This window comes from Lonchura striata, chromosome 3 (assembly GCF_046129695.1).
Source record: "Lonchura striata isolate bLonStr1 chromosome 3, bLonStr1.mat, whole genome shotgun sequence".
Lineage (NCBI taxonomy): Eukaryota > Metazoa > Chordata > Aves > Passeriformes > Estrildidae > Lonchura > Lonchura striata.
The window spans coordinates 102,266,790-102,290,410 of NC_134605.1; the positions used below are offsets into that span (position 1 = coordinate 102,266,790).

The window sequence follows — 23,621 nt, forward strand, 5'->3', positions numbered from 1 at the left end:
CATGTAGGAAAAACAAGAGTACTCTTTTAATGTGTGCTTGCAATTTCTCAAATGGAAAAATAAGATTGATTTCTCTGTGACTCGCCATGCCAAAGATAAAACAGAAGGATCATTATCAACATTACAACAGTAACATTTCAGTTCTGTTACTTCAGATCTCAGACAAAGCAGAGACAACATCGAACATCTACTTATTTAAAAGAGAACTATTGCCAAGATGAGTATTTCAGCATTGATACATTACATGATTTAAAAAAAAAATATGACCATAGAACATATTCCAGGCTAAGTGTAATATAGAATTATTTTAGCCTAACTGTTCAGTCAGCAAAAAATCAGAGGTAACTAAGAAAAAGTATTATCTGCGTCTGGAAGAAAATAAAAAAGCTGGTCCTTATTTTCTTTTCAAAAAACCTGATGTTTTAAAGAGCGCAGGTTAAGACAAAGTCTAAATTGCCATTCAAAAACAATTAAAATTATTTATACCAAGCCATAGCTTGCACTGAAAAAGAGTTGCACACTAGTACTCTCAAACCTACAGAGTATTAAAGAAAGGCTTCTCTTACATCAATCTTTGATGTCTTTGAGAAAGCTCCCACAGGATGAACGTGATCGTACAGAATAATAACTCCCACCATTACTCGCATGCAGAACATAAGGGTCTCTTCACTGGTGAATCTACTCCTGTACTCTCTGGAAAACAGAACAAAAGAAATAAACATTCTAGACCTTTTACTAAACAATTTTAAAAACTAGACTGGGAGTCCGTGAAATCTGAACCAAAAGTATATTTTAAGGTTGCAGATGCAGATTAGTAAGGATTTGAGTATCTGTGAATTCTGCAAGCCTGTGCCAATTTACAAGAATGGTTAGAGAGCACACAGATGTAAACCTCTCATCATACCCAGGCAGAGTTGAGATCCTCAAAATGTATGTGATGATGGCTTCATAGACAACTTAATGAAATATGATGGAGACTGATCTGAAACACTTCAGTTTAATTTCAGATACACCATATGCTGGGACCTCAAAGGAAAGCTACTGTTTTTGCTTAAATTCCTACTTTGGAATAGTTCAGTGGGATCTAAGTTCAGCAGCTACGAAGTTCAGGGCTTCACCAAGGTGGATTGTAACAGAAGTATGCTCTCTCTGTCTCTCCCTCTGTGTATTGTAGTAACACTCAGCCTACAGTAACTTCAACTTTTATTCTTCCACAGTATTTTAACATGAACAGACTTAAAGGTTACAGAAATTTTGGCATGAAAATGCTTGATTATCCCACAATTAGAATTAAATATCAGATAACAATCTAGATGACTCACAGCTTTTTTCTCTTTTCCAAAAAATGAGCTGACTCGTAAGGCTACTTTTTCAATTACTACTTCTATGATGCCTCAGGATTGTGAGATGAGTCCCACCCCTACAGACACTTCTTCAGAATTTTTATGAACAAATACAAACCTCAGGAATTCTACCCTTTACATGGCTCCATGAACAAATGACTCATAGGCAGAAAGACTACCTTGGCTCTATTTTACATGGGTTTTCCAGTCAAAGAGACATCTAACCTAAAATACACTCCACTAAATGCATAGCAAAATAATAATGAAGAACCCCACTGGCTGTTATTATCTACATTAACAGATATAAACACAATTGTACAGCTGAATACACTTGTATAAATAATTTTTTTCGTAGCTGATCAGCTGAAGGTGATTTTTTTGTATCTAGAATGAGATGGCTGCATCCAAAAAAAGATCTCCTTAAATGAGCCAAAGTCTTGCCCTCTGTGTGCTAATAATTGAGCAGCAAAGGCAAGCAGGAGGCAGCAGTCAGCCTTTAGCCCTGGTTAGACGAGACACAGACACTGAAGCCTGCAAGTGTATAAGATTATTACATTCGTATTTTAACCTTTCGTTGAAATGCAGACTGACCATGTAAGCGCTCCCCAACAGAACACTGACTCATGAAAGATATCATAAGGTGGTTAGAAAGGGAGGCAAGGCTTTCTAACACCAGGTCATGCTTTTTATATAAGAGAAGTAACAACTTAAGGCATAGATACAGGAATTCACTTGGAAAAAAAAGTGTTACCCCAGGTGGTTAATTGAAATATAAGTACTGTCATACAAACCCCTCAAGATTTAAGATAAAACTTACGGTGTTTCCAACATGACTTTACATACACTGGCCATAGTACTTAGACAGTCTGTTGTATTTTCAATTGGCAACGTTTTGTTCTGAAACGGTAAGAAAAAGGCAGTGTTCAGTAAACTATCTTGTAAAATTAAAATCAAGAATGTCTATGTTAGACCTTTCTTCCCCTTTACATACTTCTGATACAAAATGTGTCGTTGCATTACTGAGGGTTTTCAGCATTGGTGTGGCCTCTGCATAGAACAGGGACATCCTATTGGCCATTTCATTGTTTACTTCATTCTCAATGTCTAGCTGATGAAAACAGAAGAAAAATAGTCAGAAAAGCTCTTTAAAATCTTGCCAGCAGCAAGAAAAAGATGCAGTACATGCTCATGTCAGAAAGCAGATTGTTGCTTTAACAGTCCTCTCTAATCACTTCATCCTGACTGCTGATTAACTCTCAGTATGAGAGAACATGACAGCTACTAAATCAAAACCAAAAACTTTACCAAAAATGGCATAAATGCATCCTGATAAATAAATACCTCACTGTGTGCAGCACATCAGAGTTTATTTACTTACATGCATGTTGTTTATTCTGTTGCGACTTATTGTCCGCCTGTAATAACTGAAGTCATTCTGAATCGCTGGGTTTCTCATCTTCCAGGAAGAGAGACAGGAAATAATCAGTTTTGGTTCAAAATATACAGCAACAATCAACATGTATTGAAAGAGTTTATTAACCTTAAGTTCATCAAAACGAAGAGTAAAATGTAAGATTTCTGCAAACTCTTTTGCTAGAGCCTGTTCCCGTTCCAGGTGCTGAGTAGGAGTGTAGGGAGGGCATGTCAAGGATTCCAGTAAACTCTGCAGGGCTTTCTCTGAATAAAAATCAAAAGCACAAATTGTAGTCAGTGCACACAAAGTTTTAACTACATAGCTAAAAATACTGCATTTGAAGGAAAGAAACCCTCCAAACATGCTGAGCCCTAAACAAATTTTTTCTTACTATTCTGAAGTGAGAAGCATTAATTAAAGACACCTGCCTCTTCAGGCTCTGCCATTTTCTCTCTATTTTGTATCATAGAATTCTTTTCCATTTTTGTCACCCTTTATCCTGGATCCTTATCAAAAATTCTAGAGGAGGCATTTTTCTTGCTTTCAGATATTCAACACTTTCATCTTCCTCTATTAGCCATCAGCTCAGTATAGAGATTATTCTGGCATCTCTGTTACTAAAAGTGTACTCTTAGGCACTGATAGCAATATAAATCAGCTTCTGTGCCTGTAATTACTAGCATAATCCAAAAAGTGAAAGACATAGTTAGAAGATGTTGCAGAAGAAACCCCTTGCACTTGGAGCCCTCTCACTTCATACATATAATTGCATTCCAGAGTCCTAATTCAAAGAGTAACCACATCACATTTTGTGTTTGTTGGGATGTGAAGTCAGTGTACAACACATCCAACTTTGGATTTTCACCCTGTGAGAGAGTTTATTGATACACTTTCCTCATTATCACTGCCTTAAAAAAAAAAATCTCAAAGTATTACTAGCTTACAATCCTTTTAAAGCTCCAGGGGATTCAAATTACAAAAAATAACATGGACCAGAAAAGTGCAGAAACATGGCAGGAAATACAGAAAAACTTTGTAGTTTTTTATTATGTAGTTTTTTGCCTGTATGCTTTTTAGGTAATACAGACAAACTAACAAGCATGAAATTAAGATTAAAGAGACAATTTGATAAATGCAATTGCAGTTAAATGTCCATTGATATCAAACAGAAATAATATTAACTCTAAAATGCTTTAGAAGTTTGTGGAAAGACAGAACTTCCTCTTTCATTATATATAAAAAAGCCTATAAAACAGAAATATTAAAACAGGGCTCACCTAATCTGAGTGAAAATTCATAAAAGCGCTTTAGCCTTACAACCAGGGGACAGACTGAATTCCATGCTTTTTCTTGCAGCTGAATATCATTGGGATTTTGTATTGCCTGAAATGAAAATATTACTGTAAAGACCTGTGATAAATAAATAACAAGAGAGAAGTGGTTTGGATTTTTCCTATATTATTTTAAAAAGATTGCAAAACATAGAAGAATTCAGAGAAGTTACATTGCATAGGATTCAAAAAAATACCATGTTTTCCACTTTCCCTCTGCCCCTGTAACGTACTGTTTCAAAATCATTCATTACGGTGAACCACAGACATATAGAAATATGTTCTAGCATATTCTTTTGGGAGCAAAACTATTGTAAAAGTATCAGGTAAAACTTTTTATGTGACTACTGGTTGCAAAAGTAGCCTTTTTTTTGGGTTTTAATGCTTTTGAAAAGCTCAACATGTTGAGGTTTTTAAGTAAACAACACCTCACACTAGGAGTATCTACAAATCTGATCACCTGAGGAAAATACTAAGTTACAGTTTAGAAGTGTACTTCAGGACCAGTTTCAGAGAGTAAGATTCCTCTGAAGTGGATGTGAAGTTATAATTCATTATTCCACTTACAGAATAGAACAACTATCTGTATCATGTTGTTATTGGACACGAAATGAGTACAGAGAAGCTTGGTGAGCTCATGAGAGAACAAGAGCTAATTTTATTTCTGACTTCACAATATATAGAATTCTAAAAGTGACAGTGGATTGGAGGATGAATTTCCTACCTCTCCAACCCCATGGCCACCCAACAGTCTATCAATTCTCTCCTCCCACAAAGAAGAATGCAAAATAATAATTATTTACATAAACAGTGCGTGAGAACTCCAGTAGAAATATGTAAACATTATCAGAAAGCTAAAGAAGTTTTATTAGAACTTTAAAACTTGTGAAAGAACTATAAAAGAAAACAGTTTTAAAAATCAGGGCAACAGTATCATGTATTTCTGACACTTGAATATTACTTCTGCCATGAGATACATGAAACAAGGTACATGAAATGGTGTTTCTTAAAGTGAAAAATAGTAACTAATCACGAACAGAAAACCTGAAAGAAGTTCCAACAGCCATCCATCATGTAATGATTTCAAGCTAGAGCTTTATACTGAATGTTATTCATAATCTGTTATGTATTTTATAAATACATTTTAAGGAGATTTTCACTTGAGTTCATAGAATGTGCTTGGATAAAGACCAGAAGCAAGGAATACATCGAGTTTTGCTGATTTTGCTTCCAAAGAACTGTCATTAATAAACATACATCTCTAATTTCTTGTCCAGCTCCTTTGTAAGCCTGAAGGTCTGCAAGCATGCTTTCTGAGTCCTGTAAAACTGCACTGATCTGGTTCCAGACCTCCCTTTCTCCATCCGTGGGCTGTGCATCTAAGAAGGAGAAATGCAAAATGGACTAAGTCAAAAGGAAGCTGAAGTACAAGTGGCAAGATTACTCAGTTCTATTTAACAATACCATATCCAGCCTGAGTATGTGTAACCATTCTAAACTATTTTTTTTCCAAATATACAATTATACTGCCATTCTGCTAACATCCAATCTTCTGCTTTTTATAGCAAGAAAGGAAAAACAGTAGTTTTTGTATGCTCTGGCTTATAATGCCTCTTCTCATAATGCAACATTTTAAAGAGCAGCAGTATCATAAAGCAATGTTATTAGAAAATAGGATAATGCATCAGTTCCTCTCTTTCACGAGCTCCATGGCTCAATTACAAAGAATTGCTCACTTTTCTTGCAGCCTGGGGATAAAATCAGGCCATTCAATGGATGGAGCAGTGGGATATTGCTCCACTTTGACTTTCCTCCAGGTTTCCTTAACCAGGGCAATTTATTTCTCCTTTTGTAAAACAGACACAATACTATTAAAATAAGTTTTTTCTTATGTATGTCAGGGATCATTCCTGCCACTAAAATAAATCCAGCTCTGCCATTTATCAGTCTTCAGGATATGAGTGACCTGTAGACCTTTACTGTTCAGAGAAATGACATTTGAAAGTAGATCAATTTTCCTATTCAAATCTCCTCCTATGGGATTTACACAGCACTGTGACACCAGGGAGTGATGTTATCCCCAGAACACTGACACATTTGACAAGGTAGAGATCTTCTGTCTACTTTTGCTTTAAAACATAAAGATGACAGGCATTGACCAAAGATGGGATGACCTACATATGGGATTGCAGTCTATATATGAAGGAACAATGACATCTCTACAGAGACACAACTGTTTCTTCCCTTAGATTTGTATTAGCTTGTAAAGACAGAATGTTAATTTTTATGAAAGAAAATACCTTGAAACTGAATCTTAGAACTTAAAGATTATTTGCTTGAATTTAAAGCAGTGAGGTAACTTCAGTTCAAAACTCATCAATTAGGATGAGCTACTGCACTCATCTCTACATTAATAGACAAGAAATATTAAAAACACTTATTCTATTTAGTTGTCTCAATCTCGTTAAGAAAAGTTATAGTTTTCTACCCATGAATCAGTATGGGATTAATTTACACAGTCCCCATTAGGAACAAATTGGTTCACACTGGAGTATATGGAAAACAGGCATTCTCTCCATGATGTTTCAGGTTAGGATAATTTGTTTAAATGTATGAAGTTACTTATGGACCTTGCACAAACAGGACACAAAAGTAAATGAGATTTACATGTCTGTAGCTTCAAAGCAACTCGTAGTTAAAACTCTTCCCATTTTCCTATGGCACCATAAGTTCCATTGAGACTGGGCACATATTACTGATTGGACTTTCCTTTTTTCTGGAAGTTTTCCTTTCTCTTATTTAAGAAATGAAAATAAATATAAACTGGGCTTACTTAGCTGGATTTTATAAACAAAATATTTCATATAACTTAAAAATTCCACTATCCTTCAAAAAGTGAGGGAAAGGAGCACCAAAGGGAAAATCTCCCCACAGGAAAATCCCATCTGGGACATGGCTGTTGAACTGACCTATCAGACACTTTAAATTTACAGTGTTCCAGACTGGTTTTTTCCTCAAGCTGCAAGAAATCCCAGAATTTGCCATCTTGTGATAAACAAGCAAAACAGAAAACTCTTCTGACATTAATGGAATGCAGTGATCCTGAGAAATAGTTATATACCATACAACAACAGAGCAGGGGAAGGTGGGAGTCACATAAAAATCAATATCTATATTTTATTAGTCAAGATAATAAAAATAACATTTCAGTCAATACTAACACAAAAGAGAATAAATAACTTGTTAGTAAAGTTTATTAATGTAGAATTTGCATGTGCAGGTCACCTGAAGCACCTTGTTTAACCTTGTTGGTTAACAAGGTACTTCTATGTTAATTTTTACAATTTATTTGTTTTAAAAGTACTAGTGCTAAATGTTATACATTGCCCAGAACTTTGGGACTTCAAAAAGGCCTTTAGTAACACCCTTTATTGTAAGTCTTTTTCAAAAGTTCCCAATTTATCTTTTGGAAGTTGGTGGAAGGAGGAATATTTGAAACTCATTGAACTTTCTGTAGTATCCCAGCACCTGGAGACAAGAGTAGGAGCAAGAGGCAGGTAGGTGTGTGGAAGAGGGAAAAAAAGGGAAGGGAGAGGAAGAGGGCTGCAAAGGCTCCAGAGCAACAGGCTTAGGTTGCACTTGCAGAAGTGTTTTGTATTTACGTTGGAAGCATTTAGCTTAAAAAGAAAAATAGGGAGAATGATTCAGGTTTCTTTTCTTTTAAAAAAACCCATGCATTTATTTATGAAATAGAAGTTATGTAAACAAATGTTCTGATAAGACCATGGCCATTTTTCAAAAGGGATTTTACAAGAAGATCCTGCCAAAAATGGTCAGCTGAAATGGATCAATTTGAAAATAATTTCACCTTACTGTCAACAACAATAATAATAATAGCAGCAACAACTGAAAGGAATTGAGACTTCTTTATGGCAGATTTTGACTTTTAGAACTGGCTTGCTATTTCAACAAAACCAAAGCTTGTTTCTCTGCTCTGAATTAAATGCGAGTCCTGAACTATGGTGTGGAATCAGTGGCTGGCTGTGCTCATGTCTTATCCCCACACCACCAGAGAACCAACACGTGCTTCAGGAACCTGAGCCCATTTATAAATGAAACCACTTCCACTGGCCAACCCAGGGTGAATGCAAGCCTGCTCAGTAACAAGTTACCATAGTGGCCAGACTCACTGCATTTCAAGGCTGAGTTTTTAGAATGCTCATGATTAGCAATCATAGTATTCTGTCTTTAATAAGACAAAATAGAGTATCCTTTCACTTCCTTTGGACAAATGTTTCTAATGTGAACCCTAAACCAAACAACTACATGAATTCTGTTTCAAATTAATGCAAGCGTCAGATGAGGCTTGGATATCCCATATACAGATTCTACCAGCAAAATGTGAAAATTTTAGCTCTGGAAAGAAATACACTTCCTCTGGCTCCATCTGAAATAACCAGACCATGGTAATTCATCCATTTCATGAACACATGCTCTCTTTCACATTTACACATGGCCTATGCCATGTTTTGGATACAACTTCAGACTTTACAAAGAACAAGAGGAAACCTGGACCCACTACAGCTCATTTGTGGATGCATTAAGAATTTCAGGTGAATGGTGGGGCGTGAAAGTAGGGTCGTCATTATTTTCTTAGCAAAATACTTGTCATTTGTTTCAGAAAATTCTCCTAGCAGTGTGAGGTATCTACCTCATCCTTCACCAAATGTGCATTAGAAACAAATATAGAAACTTCTAGGTAGGTAAAGCATTAGTATTCATAGAATAAGATTAAATACAGAAAGGATATGGTGCCTTTACCAATACCAAATGAAGTGCAAAAACACTTCAGTAATTAATTTTAATGAATAAAGAACAGTACTATGAAGAGTACTAAGAACAGGACTACAAGAAGAACTTCCAACTCACACACCCTTTCTGAATCTGAAATGCAGACCAAAAGCTGAGAACTTTATTCAACCCTTAGGTGGTTAAGAAGATTCCCACTGAGGCTGGTTAGCTCTTCCATTTCAGTGCATGTAGAAACATAAAAATACCATGCCCTTGTGACCTTCACAGCATAGCAAAATAAAGTGAGTTAAACAAGAGCTTTCATGGGTTCTGCTTTCAGCTTTTCTTGTCATGCCCACTGCTGAACATGGCAAATAACCTCAGCCAGCAAGTTAGAGAGCAGTACACATATTTAACTGCATAATGCTAAAGTCCTATTTCAGATTTGTCACCATGACAATGATTTTTTTCCATGCCAATCTGGGACAAAATTAAAACAAAAGCTCAGAAATGAGCAAGGCATTATAATAACAGTGAGTAATGCACTTTAGAGGGTACCAGAACCTGCTACACTCCATACAATAATGAATCCCCAGTACTGGATAGAAAGAGTACCCTATCGAGGCTAAAAAATAACTTCCAGGTTAAAAATAACTTCATTCTTTCTAAGCTAGCTAGAATAAAGTGAAGTTCACAAAATTGTTAATACTGGCTCCAGGCAGGATGCTGTGCCAGGGAGATCAGTGCCCAGCTTCAGCTCTGTGGTGGACAGGGAATGCACACACAACACCTCTCTGGCTCAGAGCACTCCACAGCTCAGGAACTGAGTGCAACTCCCACAGGCTGGGTGCAAATTATACCCCCAGCCTTGCTGCCTGTGCAGCAAGGGTATTAATTAATGACCTATTATGTGAAAAGTGGGCAGTTGCTCTGCTGCCAGACATGTTCTAATAATAGACCCTTTTAATTGTGAATGAATAATAACTGAAATTTCATGAATCTGTCTGTGGGGGAAATCCTAGAAAATAAGATTCTTGGAGGGGATGAGAGAGATTTAACTAAGATCAAGTGAAATCCAACTAGCTAACATTAAAAAAAAATGAACCTACTCTGCTCACATTAAGGTTAGAAACAGATAAAAAGAATTTGAGGAGAGGATGGGACTGTGGGTGCCACTTAAGGACATCTCTGAATAATCTATAAGCTTTAGTCTTTTAGCTTCAAGTTAAATTGTTGCCTCTTTCAAATTATTTCCAAGAATTCATGTGGAATTATTTGTTTACTTTGCCTGAAAAAGGCAGCAGTGGTTTAACAATAGATTTTCTGCAAAAAAAGAGGAATTTTAAGATGATACAGATAGAGCTCAATAACCCAGAATTAACTGATCTGCAACTAATTTAAATAAGGCCAACATTCAACATCTGAACAGTTCTTGAACTGACAAAACTGACAAATCCATTTCAAGAGAATTTAATGTGGAATCCTGAAATCTACAGATTCTCAAGACTTGCCACTTTCAAGACTTGCCAGGCACTCACTTTTCCTAGCACTATTTTCAAGCAGAATGCCAAGAAGGAATTAAGGTAAACTAAATGATATATAATCAGACCAAAAGGTAGCAGCTTGATTAAAAATACTCCCATCAAGATTCAAGTGTAAAACAGCAAAATGTTGCATTTTCTAATAAGGATGAATTTTTTTCTATTTAAACCTTTCAGTAGACCTTAAAAAAGAGTAATTTGGCAGAATGCATTAAGTCTGCAACACCCCTTTAAAGAAAAGACCCTTCCACCTGCATGGAGAATGTTATTCTCCACACAGACCCAGCATAACTGCCCAACTCTAAAATATTTACTGGGGGGCAAACAGAACTACTTTTGCTACACAGCATTAACAGAAATTAATGCTGGATTCAAGTTTTTTCAAGTATGACCATGGAGTTACAAAACTGAGTTTCCAGTTTGAATTGAAGAATAATGTTAGGTGTCAAAAAGAATTGCAACTGACAATGTGGACACCTGCATGAAAGTAGGGGAAAAGAGATGATGTCAAACGATTTTGTCTTTTTCGTTTTTTTTGTAGCCAGATAATGAAAAAGCCCACAGAAAATAAGAAGCAAGATGCTGATGCAAACAATGAATACAGCAAACACATCAGCTCAGCACACCCATCACTCTCTGAATGCCCAACTGCAGTGACCATGTTCGCCCATGAGCTCGACTGACAGCTCAGGCCACAGAGAGCCACATGTCCAGCCCACACCAGACTCTGACCCATGTCCACTCACTCAGAGTGTCCCTTTCCACTGTATGATGGCCAGCTACAGGAGACCAAAGCACAAAACCATAGCCGTTCAAATTTTTTAGTCACATCCTTTGAGCCAATACAGATTTTGTGCCACTAAAAACCTCTGGGAATGTATTTAATGAGAAAATCTTTTAAATTTTCACTTACAAGCACAAAATTCTCTCAGATTTGGAGAAGACAGTTTTGTTCTTCTCCAGGTAGGTGTGCCTGACTAGTGTGCCCTAACCACTGGCACCTCCTATGGGAGAGGGTACTTAATTCAGTTCTTGGCCACGTGCTTTTGGAAAGAAAAACAACCTTCACTGCCAAGGCAACAAATTTGGTATTTCCCCCTCTCACCAAGGCTCCCCACTGCCAGAGCACCTGTTTCCTGCCAAGCCTGCAGCCTGGGTCAGGAACGCTTTCTTGCCAACAAGGACACAATGGGGCTGATTAAACCTGTAAGCTCAGAACAGCTGAAAGCTTTCACAATAACCTGGCAAAGCCACAGAGCACTGCCAAGGCCCTCAAAAGTTTGGTAGAAAAAAATTAAGTGTTGGTTTGGATAGAGGTTTGACATCCTGGGATGACAACACAGTTTCCAAATCATATAAACAGAGAAGAAAGGATAGATATATGGCTCCTCCTAAACCCAAACTAACCAATTAACCTTTTTTTTGTATTTTAAAACTGGTTTTTCATTATTAGGTAATTAAGCTCTAGATGAGAAAATTAAGGTATGTGCACAGTTCCAGTCATCCATTCTAGCTCTCATCTAAGAATGCATGTTTGAACAATTTCATCAGATTTAAATATGTATTTAAATTACTTTTTGAAGCAGTGCTTCTGAATGTACACAGACATACACACTCGTAACATGTCAGTTACTTATTTCAGAAAATAATTCATAAATAAATTATTAAAAAACAAAATTACTTCAAGATGACAAAATATGTGTCTAATAATCTGAAATGCTCTTTTAAACCATGCTACAAAAGGAAAGTATTTTAAAACCACTACATTTTCTCAAAACTTTTTGGTTAGCTTTTGGTATTTTTTTTAGAACAGAGGTATTAAGAGAGAAAACGTCACACACTGTTAGTGTTTCAAATAAAATATTTCACGTATGTAGTGAAGACATTAAAACAATATTAAAGGATTTGGTGATAGTGTCTAGAAGTAGACGCAAGGGAACTGTATTCAGCAAAAGTGAAAACTGCTTTGGATCAAATATAGATGTGACAAGAAAACTGGAATAGGAAACACTGTTCTGCAACTGATAACCATGCAATTTAGAGAGATGCAATCAAGCACTACTTTGACCATTTCACTACTTTTTAGACTATAAACCCAGCTAAATCATCACCAGACCAAGCAAAAATAGTTCCACCTCCACTACTTTTTTTCTCAGCTTTTTATTTTCAATATGTATTTCCATTCAAGGAAGACTCATAATTTTTTTTTTAACCCTGATTTGTTAAAGAAAGCTGAGGTTGAGTCAATTCATATGTAGGTTTAAAAATGGCTCAGAAATGTTTTGAATTTAATTCAAGATAGGATTTTACTTGCATAACTACTTCTCTGCCCTTTTCTCTGCTCAGAATGAAGTAATTTTGTATGGTTTTATAAATATCAGAAAGTAATATTCTACTGAAGTGTAATTTGATTTGTTTGCAAATCCCTTTTGAATTGCTTTATGATGCATAAGCACATGCAGTTTATTAAGAAATAATAAGCAAAGAAGGCAAGCCAGGCAAGAAGCTTTGCTCACTTTCAAAGTCAAGGAAAAAATTTGGCCCCTGATCAAGCTCTGTGCAAGTGAGAACTTTTAAAAGATTTCCCATTTGGTTCCTGAAAAATAGAAAAGGAAGAGAAAAGGAGTCCTGAGTGAACAAATTATTTTAGAGACAAGGACTTGGACAGATTGGTTGTGCTGGAAAATACACACTGTAAGCAATCAGATTTTAAAAGTTTTCCTCAATTTGCTGCTAAGTCAAGGAAAAGATTTTCTCATTGCCTTGTAATTGTTTGAACTTACTTTCAAAATCCAGGAAAAAATGTGGATAGTTTTCAATTTCCCTGGTAAGGACCTTAAGAAGATTACCCATCCCAGCAAACCTAGTAAATGCAACAAAATCATAAACAGTTATACACATTAATTCAGAATACTACAGCTAAGAGCTTGACACAGTCTGCATCATATATTCAACATTTTGGCAAGTTCTGGACCATGAGAAATATTTGATGGTCAATTCTGTGACATTTACGCAGAAAGAGGAAGACTTCAGATAAACACAGAAATAATTCTGTTCAAAAAATTAGAATTTAAACATCAGGACAACGTCCCAGTGTATAAACAGACATTTATGAATTTATTCACTTAGCAAGAGAAATAAACTCAGAGCTATATCTTTAATTTGTTAATTCTCTAAATTGCTGGACTACAGATTACTTAATACCATTTCCAATTAAAAACTGACATCTTAACACTTGTCTTAGATCTTCAGAAAAAATCCATGTCATTTTAAGAAAATAACTCACTACAAGGGAAAAAATCTAGTTGTTTCTAACCAGTAAGACTTATAAACTTATAATAAGATTCTATAAAATTCTATCAGAAAGGACAGCTAAAAAGCTTTTTAGCTTTTAAAAGTGTATATATGCATTAAAAACAAAAAAAAAAAAAAGAGAAAGAATAAAAAGGGGAGGTTTGAATCCTATTTTCCTATTTTTACCTGTTATTCCTATGTTTTATCATCTTGGAATTTTCTGCATTTCAAGTTATGAACAAGTCTCAAAAGCCAAAGTGACCAGTCTCAAAAAAGCAAGTCTCAACAGAAGATAAAAAGGAAAGAGATTTGAAAAAAGGTTTTTTGCCAGTGTAGTCTTTAGGAAGGTAAATTATTCTAATACTGTGTAGAAGTAGAGCTTTCTTGGTCAAACTTAAAGCTTTTTCTCAGAAGACAGAAAAGTCAAACCATGAAAAGCACGTATCAGGATAAAGAGATCTGCCTGGAGGGATGTAGAAAAATGTAATTTTAGATTTAAAACACAGATTGAAAACTGATTTTTGCCTCAAAGAGAAATATTCTCATTACTCTAAACCACGGCTCTTGGGGATCACATCTGATGTTCATCTGTGATTCAGTTTAACTCTTCCCACTTAAGAAATCAGACCACAAAAATTATTCTAAGCATGTACATGGCTGATACTCCACATGAGGAGACAAAGCTTTTTTCAAGTTTTCCCACATGCATTACAGTAGGAAAAGTATCATCAACCCTAATTTCTATGTGCATATAAAGGATGTATTTCTACATCAGGAAAACCTAGGAAAGTAATGTGAGGCTTGTAGATTTCAAAGTAGCCACAGCCACACCATAAAATTATATAAATTTAATCAATAGTCTGTTCAGAACATGTAATTTCATGTAAGCAAGGCTTTTGTTAAATAAATGGCTTTGTTTTGCATTAAATACTTCTTCAAAGTTTTCTCTCCAGAACAAATCCAGTGAGCAGACTGTCAAGCCCTTCATAATTAGCAACATCTTGCATATACAAAATTGAAACACAAAGAAACATTTTCCATTATTCATAAAGTTACATTCATTACATGCAGAAAAATATTTAAACTTCAACTTTTAGAACAAGATCAGCACCTTATAAACTGAGTTTGACTTTCTGATTAGCCCAGAAAGGGGAAAAACATGCAAACAGAGCAAAATAGATTTTATACAGTGTCAAAACTTATATGTTCAATTATTAATATTTTCAGCACACTGGTATAATACATTTTATCAGCATCAGCTAGGAGAAACATGATAAAGTACACACACTTGTTTTTCTTTTCGTAATCTTGAAAAAAAATTACATTATGTAATAATATCACAATCAACATGACTGACTCAGCTTGGATTCTTCACTTTCAACTCTTTTTAAGCCATATCTTACCTCATCGCCTTCAATCTTCAGAGAGTACCCAAGCATTTCTTCTGCTGCCAAAGCTTGCACTGCATCCAGAGCTGGTTTAGCTGATAGCATGTTTCGAACAGCAAGGAACCCTTTGTGCCAAAAACCTGAGGATGCGCTCCCTCATTTGCATTGAGTAGCTTCAGGTCATGTGCCAAGCTCTGCCTCTGATCTTATTAAACAAGTACAGCACATCTTGGCTTGGGAGATTCCTCAGTATTTTTCCTGAACTTGTGTTACATTTCCTAGCTTGTTTTTCACTTTATTCCCTCTCCTTCAATCCCTGGGTAGAAACGGATCCAGCTATTCAGGTCACAAGTATGGAACCGAAGCCTGCCACAAGCTTATATAAACACATGTTCATGCAGGTGGCATTTACCACTGATCCTGAAGGCTCTTTTCAAAGCACATCAACCCCAAAAATAGTAATATTCAACATCAGCACCATGGTTCAGGCCACTCTAAACATGTTTTAATTATTTTTAATATAATTTCTCTATAGTTTCCTAAAAAACAAAACTAAAAGCAACATCGGGTTCCATGAAACTTCCACTTGCAAGTGTAATTCATCATTCAACACTAAATTCTAGTTTCAAATTAAAAGGCCAAACTTAAAGGAAGTGCTAATAAATGCAAATCTTTGCCTCAAACAGAATTATTTTATTCTGCATAGCCTTTCAAACTGTCTTTCCTCAAAAACTCTAATAACATATTCCAAACCTCAGGAACCGAAAGTCACCTACAGGATAATTTTAATGAGATTTCAAAGTAACTAATGGCACACATTCTGAGTAGGTCTATATATATGTACTGTGATTGCAAGAGAAATGCAAATAACAGCTGATGTACAGAAGCAAGTCATAAAGGTTTAACGTAGGAGCATAAAAGTCTATTTCATTAAACCGGAAAGCATTTTATTTTACTTACTGTAAAATCAGTTTAAATGTTGAACTGAGACTCAAGGCATATATAAAAATATTGCTGATGCTACACCACTAAATGCTAGCAGTTCCTCTTTAGTGTCTAAATCCCTTAAAATTCCAACTTGCAACTCTACTTTAAAAATTATCACAAGTTGACAACAATGTCAGCACTTTTCCTTATTGTTTTCCAAACCATTAAAGCTTACCCTAAGATATTACATACTCTTATAGAAAATAGGTTTTAAGCTATTATTGACATTTTAAAGCTCATTGCTTAATTTTTTATGCCCAACATTTAATTAGCACACAGACAAATAAACCATAACCCAGCAATGAACAGGAAGGTACATTTAGCATTTTGCATATTATTTACCATTATCCAGTAGCAGATGTTAAAACTTGAGCTTTGAAGAAAATATCAAGGCTGGTTTTCCAACAAAAAACTGTGTTCCTAAAATGTCACTGATTTAGTTTCAACATTCTAAAGGTATTACCTTCTATGGGAAAATAAATTCCTTCTACCCCATTAAAGTAATCAGTTTCTTTCTGAATTGTAATATATAAAATACTATCTCCCCCCAAAAAATCAGAACTCAACCCCAAAAATCTCCCATGGATTTTACATATATATACTGAAAGTATGCTGAAATGTATTTATTATGTATTTAAATCCAGTTTTGAAAATATAGTAAGTGTTCCCAAACTGGGCATTATTAATTGAACACTGAATATCATGTTATTCAACACTTCTTTAAAATTTTGGTTTACACACTGTTTTAAGCAACTACACAATTCTGTGGAGTTTTGCACCACTTCCAAGTAACGGCTACAGTACCATACAAATTGCTAGAGAAGTACTGATTGATTTCTTCTCTCACGGGACTAATTTAATCAGTACCAATTCAACACCATCAGCAGCACTGCAGTACACCGAAGATGTAACAGAGAGACAAAGCTTTACAACTTTGTGTTAGTGAAAAAGGACATGTTCACCATCTCAAGCCTTTGCAGCTCATCAGTGCTCCTTTGCCAGATAATATTTAAATCTTGCTCACATAAACACAGTCTGAAAGGCTTTTGTCAAAATGAGCTGGATCAGCAAATACCTACTGCTTAACCTCATTTAGATCATCCTAACGAAAGCAGGGCTTGTGTATGTTTTCATGAGCAGCTCCACCGGGAGTTTCAGGAGAAAGGCTCCAAGCTCAGGAGTGGCAATGGATGATTCAGAACAATTACTTCTAGTGGCACACCTAAGTGAGTAGAGACAGGAGGCATCCAGTCCACAGTCTGAGGGAAATGTACTAAGCACATCAGCATCATTAAAGCACTGGAACTGACCTTACTGCATGAATAATTAATCGTGCTTTCAAAAATATACCAGCATCTGAACAAACTCAAGATCTCTCAGATCACTAGCATGATTCCAAATCACTGTGATATTCACTCATACAGTTAGCTGAAGTGCTTGTGAGGAAACAGCAGAAGTGCAAGATTCAAAAAATTATCTTGGGGAAACTGGCTGCTCATGGCCTGGACAGCTACACAGGGTAAAAAACTGTGGTGGTGAAGGGAGTTAGATCCAAATGGTAGCTGGACACGAGTGGGGTTCCCCAGGGCTCAGTACTGGGGCCAGTCCCAGTTAACATATTTAGCAGGGATTTGGATAAAGGGATTTGTAGTCGTGAGGCCACACCTCAAGTGCTATGTCCAGCTCTGAGCCCCTCACTACAAGGAAGGCATTGAGGTGCTACAGCATGTCCAGAGAAGAGCCATGGAGTTGGGGAAGGGTCTGGGGCGTAAGTCTGATAAGGAGCAGCTGAGGGAGCTGGGAGTGTTTAGCCTGGAGAAAAGGAGACCTTAACACTCTGAACAACCACCTGAAAGGAGACTGTAGCCAGCTTGGGTTTGGTCTCTTCTCCAAGGCAACTGGCATTAGGATGAGAGAATGCGGCCTTGAGCTGCACCAGTGGAGGCTCAGGTTGGATACCAGAAAGGATTTCTTCATGGAAAGAATGGTTAAAAACAGGAACAAACTGGCCAGGGAGGTGGTGGAGTCACCACTCTAAAAGTGCTCAAGAAGCAACTGGACATGGCACTTGGCTCTAGTTGGCATGATGGCGTTCAATCAGAGGTTGGACTGGATAACCTTGGAGCTCTTTCCCAACCTCAGTGTTCTGTGATCAATTGCACTCAGCCCGTTCACAGACAACATCAAGTTGGGCAGGTCTGTTGCCCTGTTGGAAGGCACAAAGGCTCTGCAGGGGATTTGGACAGGCCGAACTGATGCTGATGCCAATGGTATGAGGCCAAGTCCTGAGTCCTGCCCTTGGGTCACAACAACCCCTGCAGTGCTACAGGTTGGGGAACACTGGCTGGAAAGTGACCAAGAGGAAAATGACTTGGGGGCTGCTGGTCAACAACAGCTGAACATGAGCCACGGTGGGCCCAGAGTGGCCAGCAGGACCAGTGAAGTGGTAACAAGCAATAAGACGAGAGGACAAGTTGCACCAGGGAGGTTTATAGTGGATATTAGGAAAAATTTGTTTTCTGAGAGGGCACAAGCACTGGCACAAGCTGCCTGGGGAAGTGGGTGAGTCACCATCTCTGGAGGTATTTAAAAGACTTGTAGATGTCGTGCTTACGGACATGGCGGATTTGGCAAGATCAGGTCAACATCTGGACTCAATGAACTCAGAGATCCTTGTCAACCTAAATGATTCTATGTTTCTATTACTTCTTCCCATCAAATTCCACAGTAGGTTTCTTTTTAATAATCTCTTCAATTTTCTTATAGTTGAGAACATTTGCATGGCTATGGTATTGTTACTATCTTCAGCTGTTTTACAGCTAAGTGTTTAAATCTTATAAATAGCAGTTGCATTGATGAAAAAAATACAACACTGGATATTTAATAGTCTCAGCTGTGCAAATACTGTTCATCTTCTAAAATGGTATTACTTCTCTATGGACTTTATTCTAAAAATATGTTTACTAAGAAAAAAGTAAAAACAGCATACATTTGTGTTGAGGCGATAATTGCACAAAACCGCCAAAGACATTTGATAATGAAGTATGTACTGTATTCTCTAGGAAGGCATAGATAAAAAAAAAACATAACCAAACCCTTTTCAGAAGGCAGGCCATATTCATTTTCCAGAAAAAAAGAAATTATCCCCAATGCTGGCCTCTAAACACTGGATTTATAAGGTTTTCATAATACAAACAACATACATAAAGAGCACCAAGTGGCAACCTATACACAAGCAAAGAAAAATCAGTGCCACACATTCCTTAGGCAGGTGAAGTGTAAACAGACAAAAACAAACTCCAACAAAACTAAAAGTCAAAAAATAGCTATAAAGAAGTGAAATGCAGAATAAGAGAAGAAAGTTGCTCAAGGTGAAAGTAACTCAAGATAAAAGAATCATTCCCTCTTTGAACAACCATTTTATTAAAATTCCTAGTTAAGGAACACTTCCAGCCAAGAGCTTTTGCTGTTAACTGATATGCAGATTGCAGGACACAATTAAAAACTACAAAAAAGTGGTGCAATTCAAAGGGAATTAATAAATGGGTTGTAATGACAAATATGTTTTTCAGTAATCATAAAATGTTTAGAGTTGGCCAACTTTAGTACCTGTAGCCCCAAGGATTACAGAACTTGGCTTGTGGTTTCTCTAAAATTAAAAGGTAAAAAAGAAAAAATTACCTTAGATGAACCTAAAAATTATCCAGCAGGGGGATTTTTCTATATGCCAACCCTCACACCTGAATTTACTTTGAACAGAACTCCTGCATATTTTCAGAGTATATAATGTCAGAGCAACCTTCATGAAAGAATGAAAACCAGGCATCAAAAATATCTGGATTTTGATTCATAGGTCATAAAAAACCAAAACAAAACACGAACCAGACAAACAAAAAACCACAAAAAAAAATGTAGAATGAAATCCAATTAAGCAATTAGAGTAAAATTATATCCGAATTTAAGAAAGTACTGCTGCACTTTGATCCTACTGCCTGAACAGAGTAACTAAAGTAACCTAGTCTGAACATGGCGTTGCCTGCACAGATGCTTTACACAAACCAGGGACACAATTCCTCTGTACACAACAAATGGAGCTTCTATTAATTTTCACAGCAGGGAGACACCTTTAGAAGATACAGGATAGGTTTGGCTAGTTTGAGTGTTTCTTCCTTCAAAATAAAACCACTCTATTTTGCCCCAAGTGGAATTTGACTTAGTTCCTCCAAAATCTTCTAAGAGAGCCACGTTACCATCTTCCTCTTAAAAGTTTTCTTGTCCTCATCATCTCCCACCAAATTCATAGTGGGAAAAGAAATAAGGCATTTTAGAACTCACTCAGTTTTGGAAATCTAATTATCTGAACATAGAGAAGGTATCTGGTTTCAATACTTGTGAATATAATGAGCGAAAAATCTACGCTAGATCAGGTAAGAATCAGAATCAGAAACACGACTTTTGGGTGAAAATTCAGAAACAGAAACAAAAAACATTCCTGGTTCTTTCTGCCTGTAAATTACTTCTTCTGACTATGCCACACAGAGTATTTTTATTATACACACAGAAAATCCAATGCAAGTATCTAAAAGACAAGATGAAAATCATCATAATTCTGGTTCTCTGGGCAGCTATGGTAAAAACTTTGCTCAGAGTGATTTTATTTTCCAGTTATTTGTTGTGTCAGTTGATAACATAAGTGAATCTTTGCATGCTAGCTTTTCCCTATTTCTATTTTTCTTCTTGTTTTAATACATAAATGCTGAAATAGCACATCTAATCTCAGGAAGTCAAACATAAATCCAACAGGGACTGGATTTCTTAGTGTATACTTCCTAGTGATCTGCTCTGAATGTGTCAGTATGTAGGATAGAATGCATTTTGCTATTTGTATTTACGGTTTGGAGGGTAATATTTTCTAAAATATAGATCAGAATAGTCTTTACAATAATGGTTTCCTAGGAAAGCAGAAAGAAGTTAAAGAACATCTTAAAATATTAAAAGGACAATTAATTCAATCTAAGATATTGACATTAGTGGAATTAAGACAGCTATGGCTGGCAATAGTTACCAAGAGCTCAAGATATGAGGAATTAAAGATGAGATGTGGATCTTTCTAGGGATTTTCTGCTTTTAGTTAAAAAATTTGTCATAGTGGTCCTACTTAATATCTCATTACAAAAATAAGAAAACTTGCTGATCTATTACAAGGCTGTTACAAGGCTTCTGATGGAAAAAGCAAGAGTTCCACTAGAAAAAAAAAAAAAAGAAAACCCACTTTAAATAAACTGCAGGATAATGTATATTTTTAAAATGTATTTAAAATTTCAGAAAAAGGTAAGAGAAAAACTTTTGTGTGTGTCTGGGTGAGGGGAAAAAAAAAGAAACAACAGGTAGCATCCCAAAACATAAAGTTGAGAGACCACGTAACCCAGGGAAGTGATTATGAAGGTTCTGCTGAAGTATGGAGGCACACAAGTAACAGAATGGGGAAAGAAGCTTCAGGAGGATTAATTAACCATGCATCTCTACAGGTTTCTGGACTAATAAATGTCCTTTTGAGAGGCTATTATTGATTTTATGGTAGTTATGGGGAGAATTAACTGAATATAAGCATGGAAATGGGAGAAATTAGAAATGAAGGAGGTTACTAGACAAGGAGAAAACTGCAAATTAAACTGATTTCACAAACAGGGTATTCTGATGGAGAAGAGACATAAAATGGAGCCTCAGAAATCAATACACCTGCATAAGCATAGGGCAGATTTGAAGAAATATACAGCGGGAGCTTTGACAAAGCACTAGAGATGAGGAAAGAGAAAATGTTATTTACTACCATAAATTTGCTCAAGCACTGAAAATCTGAAAAAGCAGCTGTCAGCAGTTTACTGGCAAAAAAAAAAAAAAAAAGACTATGGTATTTTTATAGAGTATCTGTTGTATAGATCTGGTTTTGTTCAATACATTTAATTAGTGACAGGCAGAGAAAAAGAAAAAACCCTTTTAAAATATGCATGAAGCTAGAAGAGAATTAAAATATTCTGGAAAATAGTATCATAATTCAAAATACTTGAATAATCTGGAGATATTATCCAGAAGACATTCCATGAATACAAACGTAAATTTTTCTACTCAACAATAAAACCAAATCAAAGCCACAGAGGTAGACAGACTGGTAAGCAAAAAGACTGAGGAAGAAATGTTTAATCATTATACTGGACTGCAAGTTAAATATAAGGCAGGTTAGAAAGTTGCTAAACTCTGGAATTTTTCAATGACTGCTCTCACAGTCAAGTTAAGGGATTAGGAGTCTGAATAGTAAACAATGAAAGTTTTCTCCAAAACACTAGTCTAACCTGTAAATATGCAGGAGTTACTGAAAAGTATAAATTTCAATAATAGCTCCTCTTTTTTTCTTAATTAATTCCATGTATTTTTTTAAATTCTTCTGATATTACTCTGTTAGCGCACATGCTTTAAAATTAAAGACTCAATTCATTAAGGCATACAGGGCAGAATGGGTGGGTGGCATTTTCCTGCAAAAGAGCCTGCCTTGAAAACTGTGTTAATAGACAAGAACATTAGCCCTCTTAATGATGCAAACACAAAGAGATTCTTAATTTTGCATCGTGCCTAATACTTTAAGAAGCACATTCTCTAGTAAATCTATTTTCAAAAAATGTGTTTTACTTACACTGATTTGCAAGCAAGCCTTGTGCCTCAACATGAGCTGCTAAAACCACTGTAACTTTTCTGGGTATATTAACAATTCTGTCATTTGTCTGAAATGACAAACAGGGAAGGACTAGTATGGATGGTGTGGAAGTAAAACCATCCTTTTAATTAAAAATTAGATTTCTTGTAAGTGTAAATGAAAACTGAAAGCATGTATGACCCTAGCAGGCTCTGCAGTAATTAATTCAATCGCTCCTGGAAGCCATTCCTAGTATAGTAATGAAATTTGCACAATAACTTTTTATTAAGACAGTAAAACTGATGCACGGTAGTGACTCTATGCCGCACTCTCACTTTCCCGCACGCATGCGTGTACCGCTGACAGGGCGGCGCGGGGGGCGCCGCTCCCGGAGCCGCGGGCGGGACGGCGCGGGAGCGCCCCCTGCCGCCGCACGGCCGCCACCGCACCGCCCCAGGCCGGGGAACAGCGCCAGCGAGGCCGAGCCACGCACAGCCCCGGCGGGACATCCACAGCCCCGGCGGGACATCCACAGCCCCGGCGGGACATCCACAGCCCCGGCGGGACATCCACAGCCCCGGCGGGACATCCACAGCCCCATGGGCAACCCACAGCCCCGGCGGGACATCCACAGCCCCGGCGGGACATCCACAGCCCCATGGGCAACCACAGCCCCGGCGGGACATCCACAGCCCCATGGGCAACCCACAGCCCCTGCGGGACATCCACAGCCCCATGGGCAACCCACAGCCCCTGCGGGACATCCACAGCCCCTCTCGGGCTATCTGTCCTGCACAAGGAAGCTCGTTGTCAAGTTTAGGTGGAACTTCCTCTGTATCATTTT

At 36.9% G+C, this 23,621-nt stretch overlaps 1 protein-coding gene across 7 annotated transcripts in view; it reads right to left on the reverse strand.

Annotated features, from left to right (window-relative positions):
* CYRIA (CYFIP related Rac1 interactor A) overlaps window positions 1-23,621 on the reverse strand; it is a 54,890-nt gene that overhangs the window by 5,900 nt on the left and 25,369 nt on the right. Inside the window, exons 1-9 of one of the 7 annotated variants that reach the window (XM_021525374.3) lie at window positions 15,118-16,523; window positions 12,937-13,016; window positions 5,346-5,467; window positions 4,035-4,140; window positions 2,884-3,020; window positions 2,722-2,799; window positions 2,335-2,451; window positions 2,161-2,240; window positions 567-693 (exon numbers count right to left, since the gene is read on the reverse strand). In XM_021525374.3, coding sequence (XP_021381049.1) covers window positions 567-693; window positions 2,161-2,240; window positions 2,335-2,451; window positions 2,722-2,799; window positions 2,884-3,020; window positions 4,035-4,140; window positions 5,346-5,467; window positions 12,937-13,016; window positions 15,118-15,122 — 852 coding nt within the window. In that variant the 5' untranslated portion in view covers window positions 15,123-16,523. Of the gene's footprint in view, window positions 1-566; window positions 694-2,160; window positions 2,241-2,334; window positions 2,452-2,721; window positions 2,800-2,883; window positions 3,021-4,034; window positions 4,141-5,345; window positions 5,468-12,936; window positions 13,017-13,203; window positions 13,284-15,117; window positions 16,524-23,621 lie in introns of those variants that run through there. The other 6 variants (XM_021525373.3, XM_021525376.3, XM_077782440.1 and 3 more) reach the window with 6 other exon arrangements.